Genomic DNA, 20093 nt, shown 5'->3' on the forward strand with positions numbered 1-20093 from the left:
TAACCAATTATTTTTAAGAGGTGGGACCAAGTAAGGGTGTGGTTTTCTAGGACCTAGAGAAAAATGGGTGTACAGCCCAGGTGTTCTCTCTCTCTCTTTCTCTCTCTCTCTCTCTCCCTCGCAGGACAGCTGAGCTTCGGTTTTTCATTCCTATTTGGTGAGTTTTTCGCTTATAATAAATAAAAATATAATTGATTTATCTTTTAGCTATTTTTTGGTTGTTTCCCAAATTGAGTTAACTTCTAAAGGAAGTCTGAGACCACTGCTTTAGAGAATCCTGACTAATACAGTGCTGAATCAGGGGGTGAAAATTCACAACTAGGGACACAAACATGAAGCAGAGGGTGGAGAGCATTGGTAATGGCCACATCTATTGAAACTTCAAAGCCTGCTCCCAATGACCAACTTCCTTCAATAACGCAACTCATTTGTTCCTTATAGTCTCAGATCTAGTAAAAAGTGACATAAGGTGTAATGTTAAACAGATATGTCACCACAATTTAAATTTAACATACTTGGTTTTTTTTCCTATTTCTCCTCTTCTTATTTCAAAATATAGCCTCATAATATATCCCAACCTGACCTCTGAGCTCCTCCTCCCTCAATCTTTCTAGTACTGGAATCATAAGCTTTTAATGTTCCTGTATTTGTTTGGTATTTGCACTTCTAGGAACTGAACTTAAGGCCATGTGGATATTTGTTGGGTCCCTATAGGACAGGCCTTCACTCCCTCACTTGATCTGTTTTGTACTCTTGTGATTGGTTGAAAACTAGAACAATCTATTGTTTTCAGCAATGTTTCTAAAAGGATGTTTACCCCTAAGCCATCAAATTACAGTGATGAGCTTCCAGCTTTTGCTGGTTTGGCCTCCCCTGCTGAGGGCTATATATACTGTGTGAGAAAGTGGAATAAAGGCTTGTCTGCAGAACCTGAAGTTGTGTTGTGTGTTAATCCCTATGTCCCTCGCTCAGAAGAGCGACAGTTGCTGTGCTGGTGCAGCAAAGTGGAGGTTCCGCCGAGATCTGAGAAAGAAGGGGTAGCGGACGGGGTCGTCCTAGGCCGGTAAGGACGGATTGGGGTAAAATGGAATCCACAAGCAGTAAGAGAGTCAGATAGCTAAACTGTTAGAGAAACAAGGATCTGAGGTCAAAGAGAGAACTATAGAAGATTTTCTTAAGAATATAGCTGCAGCAAGTCCATGGTTTTTGAAGGTGGAGGTTTGAACATCTCTGATGGGAAACAGGTAAATAGATATTTGCAGAAACGGCTGCAAAAGGAGGGTACTGATAGTATCCCTATATCTACCTTTTTGCTGTGGCGCCTGGTTCACAGCCCTACTCACCAATAAAGTGAAAGTGAGACCAGAGATTGTTGCGGCTAAAGAAAGGGCTCAGAAAGAAGAGGAGGTGTCTGTTTTCTGGCCCGGCACACAGTTGCTCTGGTTATAGAGGTACTTGATCCTAACAATCCAGGACAGATGCTGAGACAACATGTGGCCTTGGGCTGTAAGGAGATGAAGCAATTGAAAGAGGCCGAGGTAGCATATGGCTCTCGGGCCCCGTTTTCTCTTGCCATGGTAGAGTCTTTTGCGGCATTGGAATCTTACACCTAGTGATTGGCAGCAGCTATGCCGTGCAGTATTATCAGGAGGAGATTACTTATTGTGGAGGGGAGAATATCAAGAAAATTGTTTACAAACAGCTAGGTTAAATGCGCAAGGGGGAGAGGCATAGCACAATCTAGACATGCTAACTGGAGCAGGAGCTTATGCTGACTTGGCCAATAAAATTGTGCTCAATCCTGCCATATATCTCCAGATGGTGGCTGCGGCTACGAAAGCTTGGAAAGCCCTGCCAAACAAGGCCGCGGGGTATCAGCTGTCAAAAGTTTTACAAGGGCCTTCAGAACCATTTCAGGACTATGTGGATAGGATATTGCAGTTGGCAGGAAGATTGTTTGGTGATGCGACCACAGCTATGCCCATAGTTAAGCAGCTGGCATTTGAGAATGCAAATAAATACTGTAAGGAAGCCTTGCAGCCACATAAGGCAAAAAGCTTAAATGAAAACATCTGAATCTGCCGGGATATTGATGGGCACTTCATTCAGGGCCAGGTGATTGCCACTGCCATCAAGCCTGGGCAAGGATCCAGGACAACTGGGGATAAAACCTGCTTTAACTGTGGTGTCCCTGGACTTTAAAAAAAGGATTGTCCACAGCTTCCTCAGGGAGCTACCACCAGACCGGGAAAGTGCCCACAATGTAAAAGGAGGACCCATTGGGCAAATGATTGCAGATTAAGACAGATATAGATGGAAGGCCGCAGACCCGTCCAAGGCCAAAGGCTGGGAAACTGGCAGAGGGCCCTGATCATGGGCCCCAGAACCTCAGTGTATGGAGCAATGACACCAGGAGTCAGGGGGTCCCACCCCGGCAGTGGCCGTATCCAGTTTGTTCCACAGGGCAATCCTTTTGCTTAGCAGACCTTGCCCACACCATCCCAGGAAGTGCAGGACTGGACCTCAATACTTCCACCCGAGCTATCTTAACAGCCCAAATGGGGGTTCAAGCTTTACCCAGTAATGTTTTGGGGCCGTTCCTTAGAGGGACCTTGGGGCTTATCTTAGGAAGAAGCAGTCCCATCCTGGGGTTGTTGATTCAGATTCTAAAGGAGAAATAAAAATTGTGAATCAAGTTACTCAAGGAGTTACAGTAATTCCTCAGGGAGATTGTATAGCCCAACTGGCCTTGGTACCCTTAGTTAACATCTCCAACCCCATGGCCAGGTCCAGTCAGTGTGCTAAGGGTTTTGGATTATCTGGCACTGCAGTCTTTTCAGTAGCTCGTATGGAAAAAAAAAAAGGTCACGATTGGAATTGATTATTGATGGGAAGTCATTTAATGGGATTTTATGTGGCGAACTCCCTGACCAGCAGGAAAGAACAGCCACCAAACAAGGATTCTTCCCAAATCACGCTTTATTGGAGCCTCTTGGTTATAGCGAGAGCAGAAAGCGAGGGGCCCCAGCGCTGAGCTGCAGCTGCTTATATAGGGAGTCTGCCTAGCAACCTTTGATACTTTGATACTTTAACTGCTTTTCTGGAGACCCACCGGCAGGTAAGCAAGCAGGGGAACATCCTTGTCAATTACAGACCACAAGGAAGTTCCCCTGATGGTCAGAGGGAGTGTGGGCAGCTAGATCACAACAACTCACCCTGTTTTCTGGTGGAAGAACTGCAACCTTTATTATGGTATCAAGCGAGGCTGGGGCCAAATGCCACCGTGTAATGGCAGCCATTCAAATCGGCTCCCAGCAATTTTAGACACTGGAGCTGATGTCTCCATCCTGTCCTTAGAATTCTGGCCTAAGAAGTGGCCATTAGAAAGTAGTACTGCCACCCTACAAGGAATAGGTCAAGCAAGTCCCAAGAAGAGTGCAAAAATATTAAAATGGCAGGATAATAAAAGCCATGAGGGTTACTTTCAGCCATATGTCCTCCCAGGACTACCTGTTAATCTCTGGGGAGAAGATGTTTTGAGTGAGATGGGAGATGTCTTGACCACTTAGCCCATACCACCACCAGCAGCATCCCAAATTATGCAGCAACTAGGATAGAGACCAGGACAGGGGCTGGGAAAAAAATCTGCAGGGTCAGTTGCATACAGTGACACCAGATAAACAAATTACCAGACTGCTGGGAGACTGAAGTGTTCTAGGCCATTTTCAGTTAGGGTCATTGTTACCAAGCCTGCCCCAATTTTTATAACTTGGAAATCTGACGATCTAGTTTGGGTGGAGAAGTGTCCCTTGACTCAACAGAAATTGCAAGCTGCTCATGTCTTGGTCCAAGATCAGATGCAGGCTGGGCACATTGTCCCCTCTACTTCCCCTTGGAATACACACATATATCTCATTTAAAAGAAATCTGGAAAATGGAATCTATTACTACAGAAACTCAGGGCTGTCAATGAGGTGATGCAACCTATTGGTTCTCTTCAGCAGAGATTGCCCTTCCCTTCAGCCATACCTCGGGGCTGGCATATAATTATAGTGGATTTAAAGGATTGCTTTTTTACTATTCCTCTAACCAAACAGGATTGCCCTCGTTTTGCTTTTAGACTCCCTTCCGTTAATATTAAGGAATCAGCTTTGCAATGCCATTAATTATACTCCCACAGGGAATGGCAAATAGTCCTACCATCTGTCAAAGGTATGTTGCTGCTGCTTTGGAGCTTGACCTCTGTCGGTTTCCAGAATTATATATTGTTCATTATATGGATTGTTTATTAATAGCACAGCCTGATCAAGATCAACTGCTCAATGAAACATGATTTAGAGAAGGCGGGGCTGATCATAGCTACTGAGAAGGTCCAAATGCAAGCCAGATATTCCTACCATGGGTACCAATTGGCTATGGATAAATTTAAACCAAAAAAATTAACTATTGGCACGTCTCATCTTAAAACATTCCATGGTTAGCAGCAATTACTGGGAGACGTAGTGGATATGCTTCTCCCTAGCAATCAAAACAGGTGATTTAAGACCACTGTATGATATGCTATTGGGAGATCCCAACCCAACCTTTCCTCAAATATTGATGCCTGTGGCCAGACAGACCTTAAGGCTTCTTCTGGACAACATTGACAGGGTCCATATCCAGCAGATTAATTATGATCACTCATTAAATTTTGTAATTCTTGCTTCCAATTTTGCCTCTACGGGAGTCTTTTGGAAGGATGGACCCATTTTATGGGTACATATGCCTGCCTCTCCAGCAAGGGTAGTCATCCCATACTATGAAGCTATATTACAATTACCTTGGAAAACTAAGAAGGTTACTACCCAGATGTTTGGGAAGTACCCTGACAAGATTATAATACCTTATACGAAAGACCACCTAGCACATTTACAGCAGTACCATGATGAATGGACCCCTTTTCTCACCTCCTTTTCCAGAAGTTTTGATTCTCATTATCCTCAGCATCCATTAATGTCCTATTCAAAAATCATCTCATTGAGCGAGCACGAGCAAGGAACTCAGGACCACGAGGGGTGCATCCACACACTGAGACAATGGGGATGTTCTATCGGGAACTCACCAAGGCCAGCTGGCCTGGGTCTGAAAAAGCCTGGGTTAAAACAGGTCTCACTGAACATAGCGGACAATGAGGGCTACTGAGACCTCAAGAACAATGGCAATGGGTTTTTGAGCCTACTGCACGTATTGGCTTTGTGGGAGCCTAGGCAGTTTGGATGCTCACCTTACTAGACCTGGATGGAGGTGGGTGGTCCTTGGACTTCCCACAGGGCAGGGAACCCTGATTGCTCTTTGGGCTGACAAGTGAGGGGGACTTGATTGGGAGAGGGGGGAAAAGGGTGAGGCAGAGGTGGGGAAGAGACAGAAATCTTTAATAAATTTAAAAAAGTTGGAAAAAAATCATCCCGTTATATTCTGCTGAGTAATTACAGGATCTCCCACACCCTCAGCTCATGTTGTTTTTACAGATACTTCCCCTAAAGTTAATGCAGTAGTGGTTTCTGGAGGAAAAGTGTGGAAACATCCTGTGGGGGATGTATCAGCCCAAGCTGCAGAGGTAACAGCCTGCCTCATTGCACTCCAGCTCTTGCCTGGGTAACCAGTAAATTTGTATTCTGATAGTGTGTATATGGCCCACATCTTTAAGCCATTGGAGACATCTGCATATATATCACCTGCCTTTAAGGTCCATCATTTGCTCAGTTGTGTTCAGCATTTGATTTGGCAGTGGACTGAGCCTTTGTTTGTCAGACATATATACCCAGCTGCCTGAGCCATTGTCAGCAAGTAATGATTTAGCTGATAAATATACATATGTTTGCTTTACTTCTGACCCTGCCCAAGAAATACATGATAAATTTCACCTTAATGCACGCTCCCTTCAGCATCATACTCAATGCACGCGAGAAGTAGCACAAGCCATTACATCATCTTGTCCTCAGTGTGCTCCTTTCCTAGGCAGACCCAATTTAGGAGTTAACCCACGAGGGTTACGACCAAATCAGTTATGGTAGATGGATGTTACACACCTGCTTGCCACAGGGACACTTAAGTTTGTCCATGTATCAGTAGACACTTTTCAGGAGTAATTTTCGCATCCTTGCATTCAGGAGAATGAGCAAAAGATGCCACTGCACACTGCCTTTCTGCTTTTGCCTATATGGGCAAACTTGAGGTCATTAAGACAGATAATGGCCCAGCATATATCAGCAAAATAAATTTATCCTTTTGTTCATTCTATGAAATTTCCCATAAAACAAACATCCCATATAACCCAATGGGTCAAACAATTATGGAAAGAGCTGATCAGACCCTCAGCAATATTTTCAAAAAATAAAAATGGGAGAGTTCATATTCTCCCCAGTAACTCAATTATCCATCATTCTTTTGGATGCTGAAGGGTGCTTGCCTATGGAGCACCATACACAAGTTAGAGCTTAGAGCCTAAAATGGGTTCATTGGAAAGATCTACAAACAGGAAGATGGATGGAGCCAACCCCCTTGTTGGCAAAGGTGAGGGGGGGCAGTATGTGTTTTTCCTCCAGAAGTTGATAAACCAATTTGGGTGCCAGAATGGTGCATAAGGCCAGTGACTCAGGATGAAGCCTGTGACGCTCCTTCTGCTTCAGATGATGACTGTGGTAACAACAGAATTACGAATGATTGGGAGTCTAGTGAGAAACCCTCCACTTTTAATGCCAGTGAGTATTACATAATACCTATGGTCCCAAACCTGCTCCTCAGTGTCGGGATGCTGATAGAGATTTTAATCTCCACCCCACAGTTTATTGGGAGAATGTTTCACTCAAGAGCCTGAATTTATAATACTGCTGGATGCAATATGACTATTCGATCCTCTGCTTGCATTCCTGCCCCAATTTTTCTTTGTATTGTGGAATGGCACTTTGGGGGGGCAATATTCTTAATTGTTCTTCGAGGATCTGTAAGCTGAGTAATTGCTGGGACAGTTCTGATGGAGCTTTGATCGTTTGAGTGCCTGCTGTGATTCCTCTGCTGGTGCTGGTGTCTCAAGAACATCAGGAGATCAGCTGTCTGGAAGGGTTAGTGAGTCCCTGTAGACACAGTGTGCTCTGGACTCTCATATTGGACTTGGACTTTTAAATTTAAATCAACAAACTGTGCTTTTGCAAGAACAGGTAGATTTTCTTTGACTCATACAACAAGTGTCTCGTACATTACACCTGCTAATGTTGTAAATGCTTCTGATGTGGTTGAACAGTTGAATACTTGTTTGGATGGCCCTTGGAATTCCTCCTTTTTGAATTTCTCCCTGTAGACAGCTCATCATATTGTTAGTATTAATAGCACATGGCTCCCTGCTGTGTTTGGATCCAGTTGGTGAAATTGGGGCTGGGTCCAGCGATTGTCTGAAATGCTCTCGCTTGTACTGATATTGCTATTGGGAGTATCTGTTTTTGGATTCTCTGCTGCTTTACGCAACAATTCCACATATAGCACACTGTCACTTGACAAGTGGTGCTCAGGCTGTCTTCTGGTAATCAGGAAGTGCCCCAAGTCTGGCTGCAGATGCTGCAGAAGTCATGAGGGATCCCTATGATGGGCAACTGTCCTGGTATAGAGAGCTCACCTAAGACAGGGATTAAGGCCTCCTATAGACAAGAGTCTCTAAATGATGTGGGAGTCTTCTGTTTTGTATTAATTTCATTGGTTAAATAAAGAGACTGCCTTGGCCCTTTGATAGGACAGAAAATTAGGTTGGCAGAGAAAACAGAACAGAATTCTGGGGGAAAGAAGCCTTGTCAGTCAGTCACCATGATTCTCCCACAGGACACAGACGCAGGTTAAGATCCCCCCTGGTAAGTCACCAGCTCATGGTTCTAGACAGATTATTAGAAATGGGTTAATCAAAGATATGAGATCTAGCCAATAAGAGGCTAGAACTAATGGGCCAAGCAGTGTTTAAAGAATACAGTTTCCATGTAATTATTTCTGGTAAAGCTAGCCGGTGGCAGGAAGCAGCCCCGCCACTCCCACTACTACAGAGGGTGCCAGGGACGCAGCCCCGCCACTCTTATTACTACATCTATATGGGGGAGTCCTAAGACAGGGGCTTTCATGCTTTTAAAATAAAAAGGGGGGAATTGTTGGGTCCCTGGCGGACAGGACTTTGCACCCCCACTTGATCTGTTTTGCATTCTTGCGGTTGGTTGAAAACGGGAACAAAAACAGGAACAATCTATTGTTTTCAGCAATGTTTCTAAGGATGTTTACCCCTAAGCCATTGAGTTACGGTGATGAGCTTCCTGCTTTTACTGGCTTGACCTCCCCTGCTGAGGGATATATATATATATATACTGTGTGAGAAAGTGAAATAAAGGCTTGTCTGCAGAACCTGAAGTTGTGTTGTGTGTTAATCCCAACGTCCCTCGCTCAGAAGAACGACAGTTGCCATGTTGGCGCAGCAGCAGTTGTGTAAGGGAAACAATGGGGAAGACTGAGCCATCCCCATTTTCAGTCTCACCCCCACTCCTGCATTCCTATCTCATGTGTTCCTTATGTTCTCACATCTACTAAAATATGGCATACAGTGTGACAGCTGAGTTTTGTTTATCATACCTGTTTCCTCCACCTCTTTCTATTCTTATTTTTAGAGACGGGCTCTCACAATGAACCCCAACCTGACCACTATCTGAGTTCTGACTCTTTCAGCCTTCCCAGTGCTGAGACCATGGGTTTTTGCTATTGTTTTACTTCTGTTTTTGTACTTCAGGGATTGAACCCAGGACCTTGTGAATGCTGGGCCAGTGTTACATCCCTGGGCTAACCCCTAGCCCAAACTCTAAATCTTGATGAGGTGAAGAGACAGATCTGTTGTTCTTGCTGTGGACACAATGACTGTCAATCAATATTATGATATTCTGATTTTTCTGAATTGTTAATAATTATGCAAAATCTTTACAACTTTGGTTTTGTTTTCAAAGCAGGGTTATAACTAACATCGCAGACTGGGTTGGAACTGACTAGTGTTCAGAATGGTCTCTAACTCCTGGCAGTATTCCAACCTCAAACTGGAAAAAAAAAAAGGTAGAATTGTTATCCTAATTAATCTTTATCAATAAAAAAACATCAGGGGTAAGAATTTAAAAGATCAGAGAACAGGGAGCAGCCAACAGTTTCTTCCTATTTCTTCCATTCCTCTATACAAAAAGGACCAGATCCCTCTCACCTTGCTATTTCATGTCTCCTGTCTCCAGTCCTCTAAACCTCTATGGTCACCTAGTGGCTAGCCCTGCCCTCTGACTCCAAACAAGCTTTATTTGTCAAAACACAGACAAAATACCACACAGCAGGTATTAGAGTAATGAGCTACCCTGTCTTTGTCTACTACAGATTTAAACCAATGCCTCTGCTGTTTCTTCCTACAGCCTTCTTGGGAATTAAAACCACAAAATGTTCAGATAGTCAATTAGCTCTTTGAAAACTTTCTCTGCAGACACAATTCCACTCCTGACTCCATACAAAGATTTGACTTTGTGGTCAAATCTGTCTGCCATAAGTCCCTAAACACAGTGACAAGAATGAAGGCGGCCAGGAGAGCACAGCACTGGTCACACTGCTGAGCAGTGCAGCAATGTGTGAGTCTAACTGTGTCAATACACGCTGACATTTATTTCAGAGGGAAGGCTTTCTCATGGAACACAATTATGGAAGAAATATTAAACAAAAAGGACACCAGAGAGCTATGAACGTAGGTTTTTTTTCTTTAATGAATTTATAATTTGATTAAAGTAAAAATCATCCATTATTTTTTACTACAGGTATTTTGATTCTTCAAACAAAGTGTGGTGATGTTTTGAGTGGCTGATGCATTCTCTGCCACCAGGTAGTGCTAGAAGCTCCAAACTACATGCTGCCCTGTAACTGCCTCTCTGCTGTCACACATAGAGAAAAGATGAAGCTCCACTCAAAATCAGTCCCCAGCAGATCCCTTGCCAGTGTCACACTAACCTAAGTGAGTTTTCATGAAAGGGTATCCTGTTTGTGTCACATGACTGCCCTGCCTCCTGCCTAGCTGCAGGCTCCTGCTGTGAACCTACCCCTCCATTCTACAAAGCATAAGTACAGTCCTGTTCTTCCACTACAGGGCCCCTGATGCTCTCCAGAAATTTCTCCATTCAGTCCTCTCTGGTGCTGAGCCTGAACTCTCCTGGGAACACCCACTATGCTGTCTAATCTCAGTCTTTCTGTTTACTTATGGCAATCTGAATCCAAATAAACTCCGTCTTGCCCTGTAATCCCTCACCATGTCCTCTTGAACCTCATCCAAAAGCTCTTTAAAAGTAAAACAAAACAGGGAAGGATCTTATTTCTTAATTGAGCCTGGACTCAGATGTACAGCAACCGTCCTGTCTGTGCCTCATGAGTACTGGGATTGTATCAAAACCATCATGCCAGGTTCTGGTATTCAACCTCACCAATCCTTTATTACAGTCACATTGATCACGTCAAGGAGACAGAACAGATGCCACAGTGGATATCATTTATATGCCAGAGGCAGTGTAAGTTTTTAGAAACATTCTATTGTTCATATTTCACAACACAGCACAAGGGAAGTTCACGGGCATCACCATCATTCATTGGGAAATGGAAATCATAGGATTTAATGTACTTCATAAGAAACAAATGGAGCCCCACAATTATCCTCTCAAAAAATGTGAAAACAAAACAATAATCATTGATATCTACAACATTTTAGAATATGCTCGGTGACAGATTCAAGGATCTATATCAGGAAAGTCAAATCTTCACTCCTCCCATCTGCCCGCTTTTGCATGGATCACCATTCCAGGACATCTCCCCAGTAACTAACAGAGAAAGCAACTACTGAGTGTGCAGTGGATGCTTGATGTGCATAAGACTTGTTCTTTTTAAAAACGTACATAATGCGTTCACATTTGCATATGTATGTAGGCCTGTGCGTACTGCATCATGTGTGCGGAGGTAGAGGATAATCTGTGGGAGTTGCCTGCCTCCTTCCAACATGAGGTTTAATTGATTGAACTCAGGTCAGTTGAGCTTGGAGGAAAATGCTTCTACCCTCAGAGCCTCCTAACACAGCTCAAATCTATTTTCTGAGACTGACCTACAGTATGTGTGCACTCTACAACAGTAAAACTGTAACAACAACAAACAATAAACAAACAAAGAAAAAAATTTAAAAAACACCCATAAAGCATAAGTTTTTGAGGTTGCTATTCAGAGTTACACTTCTATGTAGAACAGCAGGATTAGAACCCAGGTATTATGAACACAGTCTTCGTGGTTACCATTAGAGATATTTCACTATTAAGTTTTGATGAAGCACAGCATTGTGGTTAAACTGATGTACCACTAAAGGCTCATTCCTAGGCTAGAGACTCCTACACATATTTTCTCCAAGGTGGAGAAGAACTTTCTGTCATCTTTTGTCAGTGACAGAGGAATGGGGTTGTGGAGACTTGGCAGAGCTGAGACAAGTGGCTCAGTGGCAGAGCACCTCAGCAGCATGCACAAGGCCCTGGCGTCCATCTATAGCACCACAAAACAGGAAGTACAGGGTAGCAGAGGTCTTACCTCACCCCATGAGGAGTCATTGTCTTTGGAAATACGGGAAGAGATGAATTCCTACTGTCTTGTAAACAGACAGGTAACTGGATCAAGGAAAAGAATCCATACTGGTTTGTATTGACAAGTGTAGAGTATTAAAATAGTGCCAGTGCTTACTTACCAGGCCAAGGTCACCTGATATGGCCATAAGGAATGAAACAAGGCCTAGATTGGAGAGGCCACAGCAAGACAGAGGCTGTGACAATTTTGTTGAGAGCAATCAAACTTTTCATACAGAATACAATCATAATTTCCAGGATCAATACAGTTGTAGTTGCCAGGAAACAATGAAGTTCGGAATCTATAAGGGTACCCAAGATTAATGTCTAAGACCTATGGTCCTCTCAAACTTCCATGTATCCTTGACTACTAAGGAAACATATAGAGCAACACAAAGTAGGTTGATTGCTTTACTGTTTGGGGGATTGCATCAGTTTCTCAGAAACTGAAAAGCAGGAGACATGGACTCTAAACTGAAAAACCTATAAAAAATGCTTTTCAGGGTAGCTAGGCCATGGTTTCCTACAACCAACGATAGAAATAAAAACTGTAATGATACCATGGACTTCAGCTATTTGAGCTACATCAGACATGGGGCACTGTGCAGATACGAGTGAGGGGTTAAGAGGGTGGCCCACAGACTGTCATTGGCCCTGATGACTCCATAAGATTAAAATATGGATAAACCGCAGCAGGGAAAGAACAGTCACAGAATCTATGGATAGGAGACCCATGGTTGAAAACATCATAAAACGAGAGAGTGCAAGCTCCTCGGTCCAGAAAAACTCCAACACGAGTGGGAGAGCCAGTCAGAGAAAGGAACGAGACACTAGCATTTTGAGGGACAGAGCACACCTCAAAGACATTACATACAGACCTGTTTGTAATTCCTATAACCCAGTAGCCATATTGGGGCTGATATTTTACATCCTGTTTAACAATAGAATTTTTCATGACTCTGAAGTCCTTTTCATTCACTGCATGAAGCTGGGGTTGAGCACATCTTCCATCATTTATTCCTAGGATCCAGGCATCACATCTAGACACGTCCACTTCCCAGTAATGTTTCCCTGAGTAGATAGCTGGATACCCTAGGACACCTAAATCATAGGACTCAGAAACTTGCAAATTTCTTCTATAACCACTTCTATGTTGTATTTGTCTTTTGTCCACGTTAATGACAATGTTTTTATTGTTGAGTTGAGGCAGGGTCACGTGAACTGCAGAAAAATGAGACATATAAATTATGAGTAACATGAGAAACAAGGTACTGCCTTATTAGTGATTTAGGTAGCAGAGGTCTGAGAAGAAAGTGAGAGGGTTCTTGGCAGAGCCATGTTTGAAGTCACAGAGAGGCAGATCGATGTGCATATGGGGAGCAGTAACAGAAAATGTAAGTATTAGTAGGGAAATAAACTCTGAAAGACATTAAGACGAGAGAGGCTGATGGTGTGATTTCTCCTTACCCCAGTGGCGCTGGACATCCAAGAGCCCTGAAATGATGAAAATGCACAGCATTAAATGCAAGCAAGGGAATCAGAACTTTAAAGTCAATGTGCTCTGCAGAGTGGTGGAAAATCTGGAAACAGTGACATAGGACAGGATGAATGATGATGTCCACTAAATATTATGGCATTACTGGGACAAACTGTCTGCTCTTCTCAGTTTCTCTACCCATGATCAGAGACATCACTCTCTATCCAGAGAGTGCAGCCCCAGCCACCCCTAGAGTCCCCTAGGTAACCACAGAATGCAATTGCTCTCACCTTGAAACACTTGCAACATGCCTTTCAGATCCGGAACTCGGAAGATCTTTCTCTGTTTTCTTGGAATCATTTCAGGTTGTTTCAGACTTAAGGTCTGACTCCTAGGGACAAAAGATTGACTCCACATCTCAGACAGTGTGACCTCTGACCACCATGGACTACCTATCACTCCCTATTATTGTGAGCATAGCGGTCCTAGAGCCCTCCTGAGAATTCTGAGCAGGGAGATGGTAGATACTAACTCTGCAGAAATGAGAGACACACTCATGACCCATCACATTTACTTGCTGTGTGATATTTCGAATGTCTTACTTCTTAGGAGCAGAGCCCTTCACTTGTACAGTTAAAAACTTTTTTCCCCACTCTCACTTCTTCCCTCCTGGAACTCTTAAGAAATGATGAATTAGCAAATATTAAAACAAGTCAAACTAAGGTACCTAAAAGTTAATGTGTAGGCCAGGCAGGGGGACAAACCCTTTAATTCCTGAACTTAGGAGGCAGAGGCAGGTTGATTTCAGAGATCAATGAAAGCCTTATCTACAGAGTGAATTACAGGCCAGCCAAGGCTACACAGTGAAACCTTGTCTGAAAAACAAAACAGACAGGCAGGCAGGCAGGCAGGCAGGCAGGCAGGAAGGAAGGAAGGAAGGAAGGAAGGAAGGAAGGAAGGAAGGAGGATTCTCAAGAACAGTCTAAAGTTGGGCTGCAGAAACTGTTCCTGGGTAATAGAGTCATAGAGTCTGAGAAAACCCTCTGGTGAAAGTCAAGACTTCAAACACTTTGGCAATACAGATACTCTTAGCCAGCTTCTAAATAAAGTTCTTTCTTAAGAAGACAGTTTTGGAAAAGAAGACAGGAACATCAACTAATACAGAAATGAGCTGCATATGTTCGGAACATGCCTGATGCTCACAATCTGCATGTGACTCTTTACATAGAAGGGAACGGCTTTCCAGTCTTCTGAAGTATGTGGTTTAGGTGGAGTAGTTGTGCCCACAGACTCAAGACTGTTTTTAAAAACTCTAACTACCTAAAACTTTCAGTGACTCACTGAGACACAGACCGTTATGCACAGAGTAGACCATAGTAGAGGTGAGTGGCCAGCCTCCCGTCTGGACAGCACAGTCTCTAGGACCTAGGAACTGAAGCAAAGCCCCAGGACCCTTCCACACCCATCTCAGCTGCACTAGTGATCAGTGGGCAAGCCTCCTGCAGGAAGGCTGCTTTATCACCCCCCACCAAACCTTGTAACTACAAGTCCCACTCTGCCTCCTAACACACCCATCCCCTGAGACCTCAGCAGTTCCAGGACACACAGAAGGGACAGTAGCGATTCCCTGGGACACAGACAGCAACTGCAATAATTGGTCCATAAGAGTATTCCTGAGACACAGACACCAACATCAAGAATTGAATCAAGAGGTAAAGACACTGCCTTTACTACTTGGAGGAGGAGATGGGGAGGGACCAATGCAAGAACACATTCAGAATATATTCGACAACCTAATGAGCAATATAGCAATACCAGAACCTAATGGTCCTACAACAGGAAGGCATGAACATCCTAATCCACAAAAAGCAGAAGAAAATGACTTTAAATATAACTTTATAAAGATGATATAGGCTCTTAAAGAGGAAATGAAAAACTCCCTTAAAGAAATGGAGGAAAATACAAATATAAAATTAGAATAAATCAATAAATATCTTAATGAAAGCCAAGAAAACAAAAAAAAGCAATCAAATAGGTGAAGCACACAATTCAAATAGTTCAAGACTAAATTTAAATGGAGGCAATAAAGAAAACACAAACCTAAGGAATTCTAGAAATTGAAAATCTGGGTAAATAAACAATAACTATGCAACAGATGCAAGCATAACCAACAGATTACAAAAGATAAAAGAGAGAATCTCAGAAGTTGAAGATACAATAGAGGAAATAGATACATCAGTCAAAGAAAATGTTAAATTCAACAATTTCTTAACACCAATATCAAGGAAATCTGAGACACCATGAATAGACCAAACATAAGAATAATAAGGAAAGTAGAATGAGAACTTCAGTTTAAAAGCACAGAAAATATATTCAACAAACTCATAGAATAAAACTTTCCCAACCTACAGAAGGATATAGCTACAAAGGTACAAGAAGCTTACAAAGCACCAAATAGACTGGATCCCTTCAAAAAGTCCCCTCATCATGTAATATAATAATCAAAACACTAAATATGCAGAATAAAGAAAGAATGTTAATGACTGCAAAGGAAAAAGGCCAAGTAACATATAAAGGCAGACCTATCAGAATTACACCTGGATTCTCAATGAAAACTCTGAAAGTCAGAAGGTCCTGGACAGATATGCTGCAGACACTAAGAGACCACAGGAGCAAGTCAACACTACTATACTCAGCAACGATTTCAATCACTATAGACAGAGAAAACAAGATATTCCATGACAAAGCCAGATTTAACAAATACCTAGCCACAAATTCAGACTTACAAAAAGTATTAGAAGGAGAACTCCAACCCATGGAAGTCACCAGCAACCACAAAAACACAGGCAACAGATAACCTCACACTGGAAAACACAAAGAAGGAAAACACACTAACACTATCACCAAAAACTTAACAATCACTCGCAATTAATACCTCTTAATATCAATGGACTCAATTCACCTACAAAAACACACAGGCTAACAGAGATACAAAAAGAGAATCCATCCTGCTGCTGCATACAAGAAACACATTCAAACCCCAAAGATACAAATTACCAAAGAATAAAGTGTTGGAAAAAGACTTTCCAATAAAATGGACCTAAGAAACAAGCTGGTGTAACAATCTTAATATCTAACAAAATAGATTTCACACTAAAATCAAAGCGATTTAGGACACTTCATATTCATCACAGGAAAAATCCATCATGAAGTCCCAATTTAGAACATCTATGCCCCAAATACAAGAGCATCCACATATGTAAAAGAAACATTACTAAAGCTTAAATTGCACATCAAACCCCACACTATAATAGTAATAGACTTCACCACCCTGCTCTCACTGATAGACAGCTCTGCAAGACAGAAACTTAACAGAGAAATAAGAGAACTAACAGATGTCATGACTCAAATGGACTTAACAGACAGCTTAGAACATTTCACCCAAGCACAAAAGAATATAACTTCTTCTCAGCACCTCATGGAACCTTCTCTAAAACTGACCACATACTTGGTAACAAAGCAAACCTCAATACAAAAATTGGAATAGCCCACTGTATCTTATCTGATTACCTTGTCTTAAAGTTAAACACTAATTGCAGAAAACCTACAAACTCATGGAAATTAAACAATGCTCAACTGAATCACCCCATGGTCAAGGAAAAAATTAAAGACTTCCTAGTCTTCAACAAATCAATCAAAGATGAACAAAACAACATACCCAAACCTATGGGACACTATGAAAGTAGTGCTAAGAGAAAAGTTCATAGTGCCTACATAAAGAAAGTGGAGAAATCTCATACTAGCAACTTAACAACATAACTGAAATTCTAGAACAAAAAAAAAAAAGCAGACTCACCCAGGAGAAGTAGATGACAGAAAATAGTCAAATTGAGGGTTGGAATCAATAAAATAGAAACAAAGAATGAATGAAACAAAGAACAGTTTCTTTGAGAGAATCAACAAGATAGACAAACACTGGAAACTAACAAAAATGAAGATATAGAATATCCAAATTAACAGAATCAGAAGTGAAAGGGGGACATAACAACAGACACTGAGGAAATCCATAGAATGATTAGATCCCCAAAACTGGAAAATATGAAGAAATGGACCATTTTCTGGATAGGTACCAAATACCAAAATTAAGTCAAGATCAAATGAACAATTTAAATAGACCTATTGCTCCAAAAAAGAAGGAGAAGGGGGAGGGGGAGGGAGAGGGGAAGAAGGAGGAGAAAGAGGAAGAGGAAGAGGAAGAGGAAGAGGAAGAAGAAGAAGAAGAAGAAGAAGAAGAAGAAGAAGAAGAAGAAGAAGAAGAGGCAGTCATCAAAAGTTTCCCAACTAAAAAAAGCCCAGGGCCAAATGGTTTTAGCACAGAATTCAACCAGAACTTCAAAGATGAGCAAATTCCTCAAATTGTTTCCCCAAATTGAGAGAGAAGGAACATTGCCAAACTCTTTTTGTGAGGCTATATTTACCTTGATACAAAAACCACACAAGGACTCAACTAAGAAAGAGAATTACAGACCAATCTTCCTCATGAACATTGATGCAAAAAAAAATGCAATAAAATACTGGCAAACCAAATCCAAGAACACATCAAAAAAAATCATCTGCCATGAGCAAGTTGGTTTCAGCCCAGAGACGCAGGTATGGTTCACCATATGAAAACCTGTCAATGTAATCCACCACATAAATAAACTGAAAGAAAAAAGCCATTATGTTATCTCATTAAATGCTGAAAAATCCTTCAACAAATTCCAACACCCCTTCATGATACAGGTCTTAGATAGATTAGGGATACAAGAAATATATCTAAACATAATGAAAGCAATATATAGCAAACACAGACAACATCAAATTAAATGGAGAGAAAGTCAACGGGATTCCATGAAAATCAGGAATAAGACAAGGGTGTCTACTCTCTCCATATCTATTCAACATAGTACTAGAAGTTCTAGCCAAAGCAATAAGGCAACAAAAGAAGATCAAGGGAATAAAACTGGAAAGGAAGAAGTCAAACTCTCACTATTTGAAGATGATATGATAGTTTACATAAGTAACCTGAATATTTTTACCAGGGAACTACAACTAATAAACACCTTTAGTAATGTGTAAGAATACAAGATCATCTCAAAAAAATCAGTAGCCCTCCTAATTAAAGATGATAAATGGCCTGAGAAAGAAATCAGAGAAACACCACCCTTTACAATAACAAAAAATAAAATGAAATATCTTGAGCTAACACTAACCAAAGACGTGAAAGATCTGTATGACAAAAACATTAAGTCTATGAAGAAAGAAATTGAAGAAGATATCAAAAAAAATGAAAAGATCTCCTATGCTCTTGGAAAGGTAATATCAACAAAATAAAAATGGCAATCTTACCAAAAGCAATACAGATTCAATGCAATCCCCATCAAAATCCCAACACAATTCTTTATAGACCTGGAAAGAAAAATATTCAACATCATATGAATAAACAAAAAACTCAGGATAGCCAAAGCAATCCCGTATATTAAAAGAACTTCCAGAGTCATCATCATCCCTGACATCAAGATCTACTCTAGAGCTATAGTAATGAAACCAACTTGGTATTGGCATAAAAACAGACAGGTTGACCAATGGAATCAAATCAACGACCTGGATATTAGTCCACACACCTATGAACACCTAATTTTTGACAAAGAAGCTAAAATTATACAATAGAAAAAAATCTTCAACAAATGGTGATGCCATAACTGGATGTTGACATGTAGAAGAATTCAAATAGATCCATATCTACCATCATGCACAAAACTCAAGTCCAAATGGATCAAAGACTTCAACACATAGCCAGCCACACTCAACCAACCTCATAGAAAAGAAAGTGGGAAGTAGCCTTGAACATGTGGTCACAGGAGACCAGTTCCTAAATACAACACCAGCAGCACAGACACTGAGATCAACAATCAATAAATTGGACTGCCTGAAACTGAAAAACTTCTGTAAGACAAAATGGTAGCCTGCAGAATAGGAAAAGATATTCACCAACCCCACATCAGAGAGAGGAAGATCTCTGAAATATATAAAGAACTCAAAGAAGCCCTTTGTTTCAATAGCCTGCCTGCAGCAAGCAAGGTAGGCCTTTTGTTTCCTAGCTACCTGACCAGCAAGGAAACCTGATCATGTAAAAGAAGATCCATAGGGGAGCATTCAAGGAAGAGATTGGCTGGTGCCAATGCAAAAATTCCTGCAACAATCTGAAAAACAGCATGAAATCACCAGAACCCAGCAAAATACTACAGGAGGACTTGAACACCTTAATCAAGAAGAAGTAGGAAAAATTGACTTTATGAAAGTGATAGAGGCCCTTAAACAGGAGGTGAAAAACTCTTTTAAAGAAATGGATGAGAAGAATAACAAAAAGTTTGAAGAACTGAGTAAATCCGTAAATGATATTTTAGGAAACCAAGGAAAAACAATCAAACAGATAATGGAAACAGTTCAAAACTTGAAAACTGAAATGGAGACAAGGAAGAAAACATAAAACGAGGGCCGGCTAGATATAGAAAATCTAGGTAAACAAATAGAGACTACAGAAACAAGCATAACCACAGAATACAAGAGAAAAAAGAAAGAATCTCAGATTCTGAAGATACCATAGAGAAAATAAACACACTGATCAAAGAAAACAGAAAATCCAACAAAATCTTATCACAAAACATTCAGGAAATATGGGACACAATAAAAAGACCAAACCCTAAGAATAATAGGGGGAGAAGAAGGAGAAGAAGTACAGCTCAATGGACCAGAAAATATATTTAGTAAAATTATAGAAGTTAACTTTCCCAACCTAAAGAAAGATATTCCTATGAAGGTTCAAGAAGCATACAGAACACTGAATAGACTGGATCACAAAAAAAAAAAAAATCCCCTCGCCATAAAATAATCAAAACACACAGAATAAA

The 20093-nt window shown here is 41.3% G+C and overlaps 2 protein-coding genes and 1 long non-coding RNA gene across 7 annotated transcripts in view; 1 reads left to right on the forward strand and 2 right to left on the reverse strand.

Moving 5' to 3' along the window:
• The window catches only part of LOC126492637 (tripartite motif-containing protein 30A-like), a 399822-nt gene that overhangs the window by 27726 nt on the left and 352003 nt on the right, over nucleotides 1-20093 (reverse strand). For 2 of the 5 annotated variants that reach the window (XM_050129173.1, XM_050129170.1), the window contains 3 exons: nucleotides 13434-13534; nucleotides 13134-13160; nucleotides 10548-12887 (listed from right to left, as the gene is read on the reverse strand). The exons of the other annotated variants lie outside the window; for them this stretch is intronic. In XM_050129173.1, the coding sequence (XP_049985130.1) occupies nucleotides 12289-12887; nucleotides 13134-13160; nucleotides 13434-13534 (727 nt within the window). In that variant the 3' untranslated portion in view covers nucleotides 10548-12288. Of the gene's footprint in view, nucleotides 1-10547; nucleotides 12888-13133; nucleotides 13161-13433; nucleotides 13535-20093 lie in introns of those variants that run through there. 5 annotated transcript variants of the gene reach the window in all.
• Nucleotides 9826-20093, forward strand: part of LOC126492680 (uncharacterized) — a 49699-nt gene continuing 39431 nt past the window's right edge. The window contains exon 1 of the long non-coding RNA XR_007589648.1: nucleotides 9826-9904. This is a non-coding gene — a long non-coding RNA (uncharacterized lncRNA). The remainder of the gene's footprint in view (nucleotides 9905-20093) is intronic.
• Nucleotides 10548-20093, reverse strand: part of LOC126492642 (tripartite motif-containing protein 30A-like) — a 361486-nt gene continuing 351940 nt past the window's right edge. The window contains exon 9 of the mRNA XM_050129185.1: nucleotides 10548-11634. The gene's annotated coding sequence lies outside the window, so the exon portion shown is untranslated. The remainder of the gene's footprint in view (nucleotides 11635-20093) is intronic.

The sequence above is a fragment of the Alexandromys fortis genome, unplaced genomic scaffold (genome assembly GCF_014885135.2).
Source record: "Alexandromys fortis isolate MF-2015 unplaced genomic scaffold, M_Fortis_MF-2015_v1.1 scaffold_303, whole genome shotgun sequence".
NCBI lineage: Eukaryota > Metazoa > Chordata > Mammalia > Rodentia > Cricetidae > Alexandromys > Alexandromys fortis.